The sequence below is a fragment of the Parasteatoda tepidariorum genome, chromosome 5 (genome assembly GCF_043381705.1).
Source record: "Parasteatoda tepidariorum isolate YZ-2023 chromosome 5, CAS_Ptep_4.0, whole genome shotgun sequence".
Lineage (NCBI taxonomy): Eukaryota > Metazoa > Arthropoda > Arachnida > Araneae > Theridiidae > Parasteatoda > Parasteatoda tepidariorum.
The window spans coordinates 89,365,771-89,380,909 of record NC_092208.1 but is presented as its reverse complement, the minus strand read 5'-3'; the positions used below and the strand labels follow the sequence as shown (position 1 = coordinate 89,380,909).

Below are 15,139 nucleotides of genomic sequence, written 5' to 3'. Positions count from 1 at the left end.
TGTATAGGGATGTACTACGATATTTTCCCATTCCATTATATTTTTTTGTATTTAAATTATTTAATTATCAAAAATACTTTCTAACATTTCAACGACTTAACTTTTTTATAGCTATGCTTAATGCAGTTTTTAGTTCTACATAGTTTCCTAAATTAAAAGTTTTTAATCTATTTGAAAATCAAGACAGAAACTAACAGACTTCCTTCTTCTATGACTATCCGCAACTCCCTACGCATAATTTTTAAAATTAAAACAATGTCATTATAGACATCAGATTCTAACCATGCACTATTTCTGACATATGTTACATACTTTACTATTAGCCGAATTTAAGTAGTAGGAAGTAATCTTAAAAAACTGATCACACAGATTTATGAATTATGCTCTCTGCTGTTTATCTAGTCTCAACCATAAAAGCATCTTTTATGGAAACGCAAAGCTATAATCTTTCGTAAAGAGCTTGTCGCACTGTTCTGCAATACAATAAATTATGTTTGACTCTCTTCTTGAAGTGAAAATATGAAGGCAAGAAATTTAAAAGCACATCTACGAAAGCACTCATCTTTTACATGCCTGATAATGCAAGAAAATACGAATTTTGATTTGTAAAATACACAATTAAGGCTGGTTTTAAATGTACATTAATGTAGCTGATCGAGGTCATCTACACCTTTGTTGACACATATGCTCCATTTTGCCGAAGTTTTAAATGGTCTTCTTGACTAAATTTTGTTGGCGTAAACCTTAATTTCCTCCTTCAAAATGTGGTGCTTCTGAGCTTTTCTTAAGTCAAATGATGTAAAATCGCATGATCTGGGTAGCTATTTCTAACCACTTAAATGGAAAATGTAACGATAAGGAAAAGACTCAACAATGAAAACGCGTTGTTCTTTCATGTAACGTTAAATTTTTAATAACACTGAATATACTGTCTTATTTATTTATTTTCTGCGACAGTTTATTCCACAAATGGCGCAAACTTTAAATCTCGTGAGAGGTTATTAGGAAACTTATATAAATTAAAAATCAAATTTGAGAAATGTTTTTTTATTTTATTTTATTAAGGCAGAAATAATATACAAGATCAACATAATATTCAGTTTTTACACAACAAGATCCTCACAACAGAACTATCATTAAAAACAGAACAGTAATTTCATCGTAAATAACAAGGAAGGATGTTCGGGCATTTATTTATTTATTGTTGCACTATTTATTAATTTGTTATTGTTTATGAAAAGAGCGCTTTTGATCCAAATTTTTAATGCTTGAAAAGTCAGTACATATATAAGCTGTTTATTAGTTTTAAAATCCGAGCAATTTATTCAGTAATTAGTAGGGATAGTTCCCATTCAAAGTTTTGATACGGCTTTTTTTTTAATATATATATATCCAATGGTAAAAGAACTTAGGAGATTATCCTAAAGGATTTTTAATTCCCGGAATTCTTTTAATATCAAGAAATAAATGAAATTATGCGTTTACAATGAAAGTAATAAATAAGCGATAATGTAGATGAGTGCCTCCATGATTAAAAATTACCATGTCCATACCTCCAACTTTTATGCTTTCCATCTTTTAAGTCCGCTTCAAAGTTAAGTCCCTTGTATGCTTCTTCGAAACCATTTTTGCCAGAGAATCCCTCCTTATCAAAACCAAATCCTTCCTTATCAAAATTAAATCCATTGAAGCCATGGAAGTGGTTGAAATGGTGAGGATCTTCCGTTTTGTGATGGTCATTCAGTGCTGAGTATTCGTGAGCGTGTTTGTGAAACTGATGGTATTTGTTATCATTCGCAAACGGCCAATTTCCATAGTTATGGAATATGGAAGGATTGTAACTGTATCCGTGCAGAGGAGCAAAGTAATTGCTGTTGTAGCCAATAAATGGTACGTGGTGATTGTGTAGATGAGCACCGTGGTGATGGTGTAGATTATGTAAATGAGAACCGTGGTGATTTTCAACATGGTGGTATGGTGCGTGGTGGTGGTGTGGTGCATGGTGGTGGTGGTGGGGAGGATTTGCGTGAACTTGTACTGCTGCTGGATTTTGATTAGCAGTTCCTGGTTCATTGGTTTTAACAACAGCTCTAAAGCCTCCTTTATCTGCTATGTAATGAACTTCCCTATAAAGTCCTTTATGATCGGTATAGCCATAACTGCCTCTAACATTACCGTGACCATCACCTTCCTCATGTCGGTGTTGAGCACCTTCTTTATCCTTGACTTCATATCCAAATTTATAAGGTTGTGGTGCATGATGATGCTGAAATGCATAGAGCTGTTATTTATAAATATTTACAAAGATTATAAAATTTTCTCTTACCACATCAAAGTATTGAATAATCGATTTAACTATATTTTTATTAATTTGTTTTCGTGTCTGTAAAAATGGAATATCGCAAGTAAACGTCGATCACTTAACCGAGAGAACTCAAACTCCATGCCTGAGGGCAATCAATTGTGCCTCATGTTCCTATCGTTTCCTGATCGCTACAAACAGCAGGAGTGCCCCCAGGCTAATTGGACAAGGCAGGTGCGCACCACCCCCTATTTCGCCGACTACAATTTATTTAGCTAGGTAGGTACTTTATTTACGTTGCACTAGAGCTGCACAATGGGCTATTGGCGACAGTCTGGGAAACATCCCTGAGGTCGAACCGGAGATATGCCATCGCAATTTTGATCTTCTCCACAAAAGATGGTCCCCCTCTGCTTTGGTAGCACGACAACCAGCGAGTTAAGTCGAGCACTTTACAGTAGAACAGCTTAACGAGGATCAATACCATGCACTCTCGGTCCTTATGCAGTCTGATCAAAGTAGTCACTCACCCACTTACTGACTTCGGTGTCCTACTGGGAACCGTGTCCTTACGATCAGTCCACTGGACACAATTTTTTAGATATATCTGATTTATCTCATTAGAATCACTGTTAGAAATGTTTTGAAAAACATTAGTTTCCAAAGACAATTCCAATCCAAAACTGGCCCACAAAATGGGATATACCTGCTATTGAAATCTGTAGAATCGAAAATCCTGTGGTTGGTTGCTATGCAGTTGATTGCTATTCCTTTCCCTTTAGATCTATATCTAAATTGAGAAAGTGACCAACAAAAATATTGATGGCATGTCATCAGATCATCCTCAGGGATGTGTACCAGACCGTCGCCCATAGCCCATTGTGCCGCTCTAGTACGGCGTAAATAAAGTATCTACCTAAACATCTACATAAAAAATTTTCAAACTTATTTAAAAATATAAAACGTTCTCTTCCGTAAGCTTTAAAATTACCTCTTGTATATCAATTAATTCTAAAATAATATTTAATAAATTCATCAATGTTTTATTAATTCGTAATATTTAATAATTCAGACTCAATTTTGTATCCCGATGTTTTTCCCTGGTACCAGGGCAAAGGAAAGAAAAACACACGTGTGTTTTTCAATACTTTACATTCCTTTGCTTTTAATCCGTGCTGTTTTTCCAGTGTTTTTTCCTTTGAAAAAGTCCTTTTTCAGTAAGACGAGAATGTTTTTTATAAACTTCATATGTTTATTAAATCCCTCCTTAAAAATCGGTTGATTAAGTGAAGTGGTTACATGAAACTTCTCAAAATCAACAGGTCTCTATTCAACAGGTCTAAGATCCTTTACGACATCATTGTTAGCTATATTTTTCGATTCTTTGTAAACTGGTTACTTGAATTTAATTCTCCTGCCAAATTTTTTTAGAGTTTAACCCATAGACTAATAATATAAGTAGATTGTTCTCGCAATGGTGAAATCACACTCACTTTCAAACCAACACCTGTATCAATAATCTCCTCAGCACGTGACGTTGTTGTAATGTTGGCTACTTATTTGGACGATAATAATAGATAGAAAAAAAAATTTCTGTTGTCATAAATGCTTTTTGAGATGGTAACAGGAATTTTACCTTTTCTTCATAACGGCGAAATTTCAAACAAACGTTGACTGCCCTCAATGACGAAATTTTTTTAAAAATTAAAAAATGGCATAAATATTCCCAGCATCGATTATTCAGCTTTCATTCGTATATTTTATCGCTAGCGTTTAACAAGTTGAGCAAAAATTTAGAATATGTATTTTAAACAAACATTAATAACTTCCAATAAACAATTTATAACTTAAAAATTAAATATGACTTTGAAGAACATGCTATTCGGGTAAATAAATACATTTATATTTTGATTCGCATCTTTTAATTCTGCCCTAATTTTCTCATTGAGAAGTTGTTTTGCATATCATAGTTCAAGAATTTGTTACTTAAAAATATGTACGCAGAAAATATGCTTAATTATTTAATAATATAAAGTCGAATAATGCATTTTTAAATAGTTCATAAATTACAAGCTTAATTAAATTAAAACTGTAAATTATTTGTAATTTCAGTCAATAAATGTGTTTATATAGCATTACATATTTGTATTTCGTAATTGAGCAACAGTTTTTTTTTTAGCAAAAATTTACATTGCTCATAATTACAGAAAATGAAATGAGTTATTTCAATCTGTTACAACATAAACGAAATACGATGAATAATTTTAAGTTGAATGTTTGTAGTAAACTCATATCGCCAGGGGCCCCCACCAGGGCGGGAGGTGGGCGCACGATGCGCCCACTTAAAGCTTGGGGGGGGGATTTTTACACTAAATAAAACGAATAGTTTGGGGGGGGGATTTAGAATTTGCCCAGGAATGCGCCCAAGAGATTGGGGGGGGGCACTGCATATCGCCACTGCAAACTATAAAAATTGAAATTAAATAACACCAACAGATCAGATTCTATCTAATTGCTTATGTAATTCATAAGTTATAAGCAATCGTTATATTTAGATCTTATAATTTGTACTGGCTTTAGAGACGAGAGATAAAAACTTGACTTTTTGTTTCATTGTCCGATTATAAATTATGAAAACCTTCTTGGTAAAAATAACTATGTGTGGTTCGTAAAAGGAGTAAACTGGTCAACGAGTCACGTTATGGGGTTACTGGTTTCCGCGTGCAATGCTTCGTGAGCAATATACCTATGGATGGTTGGCCGTGTGCAGATGGAGCTAGGTGTTAAAATTCATCATAAGATTTCCGGGTTACTACTGCCTGCTGATTTTCATGTCTAAGCGTTAAAAAATGCACCATCCAATATTATGCTTGTAGTGTTTTCAATATAACGCGTTCTTTCAATCTAACATCCAACGAAACAAACAAAAAATGAATTCGGAAGACTCCGCAAGCTTGCTATGATGCTGCTACCCAAAAAAATAGCAAACAGTGCTATTTGACACAAATATAGCCAAATAAGGGATATCAATCAAAACATGACTAACCTTACACTTTCATTATGCTGTGATATTCATTTTCTTAAATTTGTCTTAGGCTTACGACCTGTTAGAATTTATGAGTTACAGAAAACTCTTATGAATGGTAAAATTTCGCCTAAATTAGAATCTATAATCCAGAATCTATAAAACTTCCTACAATATTAAGCCTTTTCGCGCATCGCCTCGTAAGCGTAGCATAAACGAATGCATATACAGGAAGTTTTCTATACTTTGTTTGTTATTGTTTACATTCAGTCAAGCATCCACATTATGGTTTAACCCAGTATGTACGCTGATTGTTTTCAATTTCCTCTTCTTTGAAAGGATACTTGTTAACACTGCAGTTACAAAAAATAAGAATTTGTTGTGCAAAAATTTAGATTCATTTGAGATTTTTATGGATATAATAAAGATTCTGTAGTAAATATCCTCAAAATAATAACCCAAATAAAAACAGTTTTAAAAATAATCACGTTTTACTCCCCCTCCTACAAAAAAATTTAAACTGAAGTTTTAGTTCAACCAATCCACTGCTTATAAATGTGCATCTGTTATTACATAAATTTTGAGTTGAGAATAAATTAATAATCAGCACTAAAAAAAGTATCGCCCACCAAAAGGTACTTTGAAATCTAACCCACCATCCCTAAGAATTCTTGTTCCCCTAAAACATAGCTATAAGTGGTATATGAGCTTATTTTATTTGTTATTTTAGGAGATTTTTAAATTTTGCCTTGCTGATATAGTTAAATCAGTACATAAATTATCCCCACCAAAAAATATTTTCAAAATTATCTCCCCTCAGATACCGAAATTATCTTACCAAATAGTTAAACTATGATATGCAATATACCAAAATTATCCCCTCAAATAGTTCAAAATATTAATAAATGTAATTCTAAGTTTTAAAACTATAAAATTGTGTAAAATATTTATCCCCCTCCAGAATAGTAATGGAGACCTGTTCCTCTTTGTACCCTCATTGTGGACTTCTGAAACAGAACTTATAGTCGTATTATCGTTAAAAGGCATTTATTTTCAATCGAAACCTCGGCGAATGTCTGACAAGATAGAGTGCTTAAATTTAAACTGAAGCTCAGTTTGAAACACAATACAAGTTTCAATTGTCTCCTGAAAATTACAATCAGAATTCATATTTCAAAATAGTATTAACCACAAATCGTAATTTCAATTCATATCTAACTTGCTAGATTGTTCCAAATTCTACTGGTATACTCTCTGCCTAATACCTACAAAAGCTAAAATTTTTTCCTAAATGAGGTAAGAAAAATGTATGGTCATCTTATTGCTAATGGAAACCCCTATCACTTTGAATAACACCTAAAACGAAAAGCGTAACGAGCATTATTTTTAATATATTTTTTCCCCACCAAAAATTTCTCTCACGTCTTTCAAAAACAAATGTGCCCTTTAGTTTTTTTTTTTTTTTTCTTTTTCCTTTTTTTTTGTTTAGGTTTCCCAGAGATGAAATTATTTCCCCCGTGTTAGTCTCCTTAAAAAATAGAGTCTTTAAATTTTTGTTTTATGCTGTTTTATTATTTTTAAAATGAAAATCCGGATATTTTATTTATTATATATATTATATTTTTTGTATTTTATATTTTGCATATTATTATGTTATTATATATTTTTATATTTTATATATTATTATATTTTTTATTTATTATATGTCTACAGGATATTCTATTATATTTTTAATATAAATTTTTTATAGTTGCTTTACTGATAAGACAAACTTCTGATTAAAAATGTAAAATGGCGCATTTTGTAATTTGTGAGTCATTCTAATGATGAAACAAATACTTATTAAAATGTAAAGAGGAACTTTTCTTCTTTTGTGAGTCGTTATACTAACAAAACAAATATCTATTAAAAATGTCAAATAAAACTTTTTGTCCTACTTGAGTCGTTTTACTAATAAAACAATTACCTTATCTTCTGGGTGCCAGTGACTTCCGAGAACAATATCCACTAAGATGGCTACCAACGCAGTCTGAAAGAAAAAACGAATGAGTTATCACGATAATGCAATTACATATCTTCATGTTTTTCAATTTATACTTTTTCCTACGCTTCTGGGAAAACATTTTGTACTCAGGGCTATTTTATACCTTTGGAAATAAAATTTTCAGTCAAAGTAACTGCCCTAAGCAATACCAAGTATCTAAAGTCTTAACACAATTTAATATTTCATAGTCAGTCATCGGCAAAATAACATTCATTTTCTGTCTCTTATTGTAACGGTAAGAAATTTTCTCAGAAGTGCCTGCTGGAATAGAAAATACTTTTAAATATTTTTTTTTATTTAAGGACAGGCACTGAACACATTCGATATTCTCAAGTACCAGAAGTGCTGCTCCTTAACGTTACCCAGTGGGAACCTGTGAAACTAAATTAAGGAAGTGAGCAGTATTACCTACGCCACACTGCCACAGATACCCGTTCAGAGGGTGGGCCACATTCACACGTCCCACAACAGCGAACAACACAACAACATCCCTACCTTGAGCGGGATTCGAACCCTTAACCAGGCACTCTGACAGCTCAGCGACCTAGCCTTCAGAATGGGAAATATAGGCAGTCTGTGTACATGGGTGATCGCAATTTTCAATGCGTTTGTCTCGAAATTGTGGAGCCTTAATCTCATCGATTCCTGTAGCCGTCCAGAGTTCGCTATACTTTTTTAATTTGTGGACTTCCTTGGCACTTTTTTTCCAAAAGTAAACTCAAAAATAAAATCAACTGGCCTGTTACACTGTTGGTATTAAACAGACGGCTTTTTAACACTTGATTGCAGTAGGCAGGATCAAACTCCCTACTTCATCAATGGGTATCTGAAATCTTAGACATATATACTTTAAGGCCTGTTTTATATCTATGGAATCCATTAAGATGGACACCAACACAAACTGAAAGAAAAACCGAATGAGCTATCGTGAATGCAATTACATATCTTCATGTTTTTTTCAAGGAATATCCATTTCCACAATTCTGGGGAAAAGCTTATACTCAATAAGACGGGGGTCTCTATAACACTTGATTTGAGTGCATGAACTCCTTGCACCAATTGTTCTTGTAAATTGGCTTCCCCAGATCTTGCATGCTCTTATAACCGTCGTTGAACAACCGACCCAATTTTTGGGTTTACGACTACGAATGTTCAACTCCGTAGCCTTGTCATTTTGAACCCAATCCAGAAGACAAGGGAACTCCTGGAACAAGTATTGGGAGAAACTTGCCTTCGTGGAGGACTTTTTGATGGAACTAACCCGCATTTGTGTTACATGGAGAGAAAAACCACGAAAGCCCCCTCTATCCCCCAAGCCACCACGGGTCAGTGACCATCTTGTGTTGGTATTTATTTTCTTAGGAATACACATGAACCGAATTTAGCCCTGTCAGTCTTCAGAAATGATCAACAACAACTTTGTTATGCTTGTTGAAACACGGTTTTTTACTAATTCAGAGGTCCTGGAAAATTTCCGGTGTCAAAGCTGCAAGCACTATTTGATATTTAATAGCCCTAAATGGTGCTATTTTGAATCCATACAAAATTGTTTTAAGTGTGGAGCATGAAAAAGTTTAAATCCTGGTTCCTTTCAAAATAACAGTGATTTAGAAAATATTCGCATTTTGACGCTAATAGCACATTTTTTCCCCGAGCACACTTTTCTGATCGTTAGAAACTAGAACGTAGAAAGTATTGCAAATAAACTGTTAATTTTCTGGGAAAATGAACATTTTGGAATTAACTGATTTTCAAAAAGGAACTTAAGCCTCATATACACTTACGTTTACAAAAGTTGGTACGATTTTTGTATCGTTGTCTGTAGCACCACAGATTATATGCAAACAGCACAATTGAGTGGTTTTATTAATAGCACCATCTATAAAAGGGTTGGTGACAAAATACAAAATTTATGCGCAATCAGTCGAATAGTTTCTGAGTTATAAAATTTTAAAACAGTCTTATATTTAAAATTTGATTTTTCGAGAACTATTCGACGCATTTCATTAACATTTCGTATTCTGCCATTTAAAATTACATTCTTTAATATGATGTGAAAATGTGTATACCTTATGATTCAAAGTTTTTTAAACTATTATTAATTAAAATAGTAAAAAATAATAAGTAATTATTAAAAATTATTTTTTGCATAAAATTATTTTTGGACAAACGAATTTTATAATTGTGGTTAAAATTTATTCACTTTGCTTAAAAAGTTCTTGAGATGTGACGAAATAAGCAAAAAGTAAAATTAACATTTAAAAAGGGGCCCTAAGTTTCAATAGCTCTCCTGACCAAACAATTGGAACCATATTTTCAAGATACTCTCTATACTTTGAGGGTCAAGAGAACAAATCTGTCGGGAAAAAAAGGATATGTTTATTCAGAAAAAATTACGTGTCTGATGTCGCTATTTAAAGAACCCGATTATTAGATCAAAAGTTTTTCAGGATGTTCCAAGTATTTAGCCCCAGAACATTTTCGTCTTCTTTTCTAACAGAGATTCTAAAAAATTTTATTAAGAGGGGTGGTTATAGAACACTCTGCAGCTTTGTCATAGCATTATGGATTTTCAATCCTTTCTTTATCATTTTTTTATAAAATTGTCAGCTTGATGTCTCAAAAACTATTAATCCAATTTTTTTTAATGTAATCAATCTCTTTTAAGGTTTACCTCTATTAAAAATCCCGCTTTGATGATTTTTTTTAGAAGCTTCAAAAGTTTATAAATACGCAAAATTAAACTTCTACTGTTTTTGATATTTCCAATTTTTGGTACTCTGAGTTACTAGTTTTTTAATTTCAATACAACGTTTAATTGGTTTTTGTTTTGTTTAGAGCCTCTTAATGCGATGGGGCAAATATTACTCAAATTTTTACACATACTGAAAGTCGCCACCTCACGTTCTAAATTAGAAACAACGTTCATTCAAAAAGTTTTTGATTGTAATTTCAATATATTAATAATAATAATTTCAATATATTGTAACACATTCATAAAAATATATAAGGCACGTGGTCTTTTATTCCGATAAGAAAATAGTTCTTGAATTTTTTGCTGAAATTCTGCTGTTTTGCTGAAATTTTGCTGTTTTGAAATGAATAATTTTAAGAAACTCAAGTGAAAAAAAACTTCATTTGCTTCAGAATTACTTAAAGTGGGAAAAATCTATATCTTTCGAGAGCTCAAAAACAAGGCGCTTTTTCCCAAGACCCACTAGACGAGAATAATGAAACCAAAATAAATTTGAAAAAAGAAAAATTAAAATTTCTAAAGAAAAAATAGGAAGGAAAATAAATTTTGAAAAATAAAACAAGAAAAACTGTGATAGCCGAGGGGAACAACGACGGCCGAAAGCGGAAAATCAGGGTAGGATACATTTCTAAGCAAAATGAAGGACAGGTGCAGAACTGATATCGTCCATTAGGGAATCGGCATTCATGCGAATGAAACAAAATTCAAGAAGCGATGGTGTGACAGGGGTGGTAAGAAATGTAGGCGTAATTGAATATAGCTTGGACTTAATTTTCTTTTATAACCATCGTTGAACAACCAACCCAATTTTTTGGGTTTATGACCACTAATGTTCAACTCCGTAGCCTTGTAACTTTGAACCCATTCCAGAAAACAAAGGAACTTATGAACTTTTTGATGGAACTAACCCGCATTTGCATTATATGGAAAGCAAAACCCCGAAAACCTTCCACGGCTAGCCTGATGTCAAGAGGACTCTAACCCACGATCCGTCTACCACTGAGGACATTTTACGTTAACACTGCGGTCGGTGCGAGCCGGGTGCGGAATTCATATCGACCAGCCATCACTGGGATTGGAACCACCTCATAGAAAGGCGAACGCTCTATCCCGTGAACCATCATGGCTCTCGTTTTAACTTAGTGTTTTTTGAACGATTAATCGAATGTTTTATTTCTTCATTAAACACTATAGATTGATTCATTAAATGAGCACACAGAATGATTCATTAAACACTAAACAGCATTAGTAAGTTTTTTATAAGCGCACAGCTACGAATTTTGCAGTTTTGGTTATCATCTACAATAATTCTCATTCCACTGTAATTTTCACTTTTTCATCGAATTAATGTTTTAAACCGATTGTGATACCTTTGTGTCAAACAATGTAAATGGTTGGCCATTGGTGAGTCGACTATGGAACCTGCGTTAAAGACCTTTAATTTAGTTATTTTAATATTTGTGAAGATGTTTTTATATTTTGAGGTTAACATTTCTTCAACACTAACAAATTCATCTTTTCCTTTTATTTGATATCTTTGATCTACAACATCGTGATAAATAAAAGGAAAACGTTTAGAAATCAAATTTCACGGGTGAGAAACACTGTTTTTAATTGAGCGTTACGGCAGCAATTTGTAAACTGTGAAATTATTTCTATCAACAATTTTTTGTTCAGAACTTGGTTTTCTGTTTGTTTATTACTATTATTTTAAGTTAGTTATTCATTTTTTAATGTAATATATGTGTGGCAGATTTGTTTTCTTATCATTTGTACCCTGAACTATTTTTTAATTTTTTTTTCTTTGATGAATAGGATTTTTTTTTAAAAAATAGGTTTTGAATCAATAGCATTTATTAGCAAGATAATTAAAGCATACATAACATAATTAATTTATCGTAAATAAAGGAACAACGAACTCATTAAAATATATTCATAATATTCTTAGATACCGGTATCACTATATTTTCATTGATTGATAACTTATTTCCTTTTATTGGAATTTTTTTTCTAATAAATAATTTTTTTTTTGAGACTATCTTGATTGGAAATATTGATGTATCAAAAGTAAATAAATAAAAAATGAACTATTCGCATATAAAATCGGAAGAAAGAAAAAAAATGTTAGTTTTCTTTTTCACTCAAATATTGAAGATGCTTGAAAAAGTAAAGCTTCATCGAAGAAAATGAGTACAGTCACCATTTTATTTTCGATCGCTTTGAAAAAAAATTCGTTATTACAATTTTAATAATGCAATGAAGAACTTAAGGTGGAATTTTGTTTTATTTCACTGTCTCGCTGAAAAAATTCCCAAAATAGACTAATTTTTTCAATTCTAAAAAGACTTACCCACTTTAATGAAAGTGACTGTTCCTACTGCCCAATTAAGATCAGAATTAAAAGACGCAACTTTTTATTTACTTATATATAGGTTATTATTTGAATTTGCATTCGAGAAATATTTTCATGCAATTGTTATTCATATAATACAAAATATTATTCAAAAATTACGAATAATAGGTTTAATTAATTATATCAATACTGAAAGCATACAGAAAAAAATTCCGCGTTTTAGTTTAAGATAAAATTTAGTGACTTATAAAATATAATATAAATTAACAAAGCATTTAAATAGAATATAAAATACTTGTCGAGTTTCTTTCAAAAACTTGGGTTTTATCATTTTCTTTCATAATTTCGTTAACTGAATTGATTATGAAGTAAAAAAAAAACGTGGTTTGTAAATATGGAAATAAGAAGAACCAGAAAAAAATTAAAGAGATTTTACAAAAGAAAATTAGATTCTCGAAATACAACACATAGCAATATATAATAAAAAAACAGAAATATAATATTTTTAAAATCATAGCCGTCCACTTTTTAAAACATCTATTGTTTATTTAATAGGCCGAATCTCATTTTAATTTTTAAAAACCTTTGTGTTATTAAATTTAAAACTAACTAATTAACAATCCTTTTAGATGCCTACAAGATAACTAATTAACAATCCTTTTAATAAACATTTTTATAACTACTAGATTTAGAGTGGTAAATTGATTCAAGCTTAAAAAAAGAAGCATTTTATGAGCTTGAAAATGAAAATAAATAAGGAAAGCCATACAATATTTGATTTCTTAAATAAAACATATTTACATATTAAACTTTCTTCCCTAATTCAAAAAGTAAATTAATTAAAAGGTATAAGAAAGCTCTGTAAGCATCAAAATTTAATTAAATAAGGAAAGCTAGAGAAGTACACAATACATTTATAATAAGAAAATAAAAATGTATTACTTTTAAAATCACGGTAGTTTGTTTCAAGTTCACTTTCTTAAAACATCTAATGATTATTTCTTTTATCTATTTATTTAAAAAAAATAATCTATAGGTTGAATGTCATTTCAATTTGTGAAAGCCTTTTATAATTTAATTGATAAATAATTAATTCATAAGTCTTAAAGCGAATTAGCAAGCCTCTTCGTAACTAAATTAATTACAAGTTGAAAAAAGAACCACTTTATGAACTTGTAAATTAAAATAAATAAGGAAAGCCATAGAATATTAGATTCCTTAAATAAAACATACTTACATATTAAACTTTCTTCACTAATTGCAAAAACTAAATTGATTAAAAGGTATAAAAAAGCTCTTTGAGCATCGAAATTTAAATAACTAAGGAAAGCCAGAAAAGTACAAAACAGATTTATAATTAGAGAACAAAAATGTATTACTTTTAAAATCATGGTAGTCTCCGCTTCGAGTTCCTAAAACACCTAATGATTATTTCTTTTATTTAAAAAAAATCTAAAGGTTGGGTGTCATTTTAATTTGTGAAAGCCTTTTTATACGAGGTGGAAAGATTAAGAGCAATTAGTGTTCCTTTAAATGTTGTAGTGCAGGCCACGCGCCACACTTCATGGATTATCGAGTGTTGTTATGTCATTGATGCGTAACACTCACTGAATTTTTAAGGCAAATTAAAACGAAAGAGAAAGTAAATGATAAATAAATAAAGGAAATTACCGTGAAAAGTGTTTAACATTGGTTGTAGTGACCAATTTAAAAAATGTGTCACCCTCAGTTTGCTAAGGGCGAAATTAATACCTTTAAGGCGATTTCTTTTTTTTTTATAATCATGCGTTTTTCTTTAAGAAATATTTCTCTAATTGCTTTTCCTAAATTTTTAACTCTTCATTATTCCAAATTTTATGAAAAACTTTTAATATTTTAAAATTAATTGCTTTTATTTATTCATAAAAGAAATCATAATAAAACAAGTCTTGAATAGAAGTAGGATTTGAGTTTTACACGAAAATGAACTCTTTGACAAAAATATGCTATAATTGAGCGATATTCATTGATATTTTAATTTACATCTAGCCAAATTGGCAATAATATTTGCTTATATGTATGTAAATGCATAAGGTGAGTGCAATATACATAATTTATCTAAAGTAGGAACTTTCCTAGCCATTCGTCTGGACTCGTGGCGGTGACTGTAGTAATTATTTCAAGTAGGGGTGTGGAGTCATTGCTTAGGATAAGTCTTCTGTGTTAGCCTTTGAGTTGAAGAGAAGCTACCCTCTCTGAAAAGCGCTATTCTTCTTTCCATAGCAGCAGACGGTCTCAGACTTTGTGGCGGGGGGAGTTCTTACAGTAGACAAACTATATGTTACCGTGAATGACCGAAATCAAGAAAATGTCGACTTTCACCGGTGATTGTCCACAATCACATAGTCGCTTTGGTGAATGTCCGTAATATATGTTACAACCGATTTTATATTAATTTATTCGTTGATATTATTATTTATTCGATGCATACTTGGCATCGCATGTCAAGTATGCATCACAGCATAAATGCATACTTGGCAATGACTCTTGACCTTAAAAAACATTGATGTAATTCATACCGGGCAGTGACACTGAACCTTAAAAGAATATTGATGTAGAGCATACCGGGCAGTGACACTTAACTAGACTTAGTATATATTTCGCACATTTACTAAAGGTCT

The 15,139-nt window shown here is 31.5% G+C and overlaps 1 protein-coding gene across 1 annotated transcript; it reads right to left on the bottom strand.

The window, feature by feature from the left end:
• Positions 1-1,061: 1,061 nt before the first annotated feature.
• Positions 1,062-14,055, bottom strand: LOC107456315 (histidine-rich protein PFHRP-II-like). Its single transcript, XM_016074158.3, has 3 exons — positions 13,859-14,055; positions 7,294-7,356; positions 1,062-2,266 (listed from the first exon to the last, which is right to left on the bottom strand). The coding sequence occupies exons 1-3, from the start codon at positions 13,868-13,870 to the stop codon at positions 1,532-1,534; spliced, it is 810 nt and encodes a 269-aa protein (XP_015929644.1). The 5' UTR covers positions 13,871-14,055; the 3' UTR covers positions 1,062-1,531.
• Positions 14,056-15,139: the final 1,084 nt, after the last annotated feature.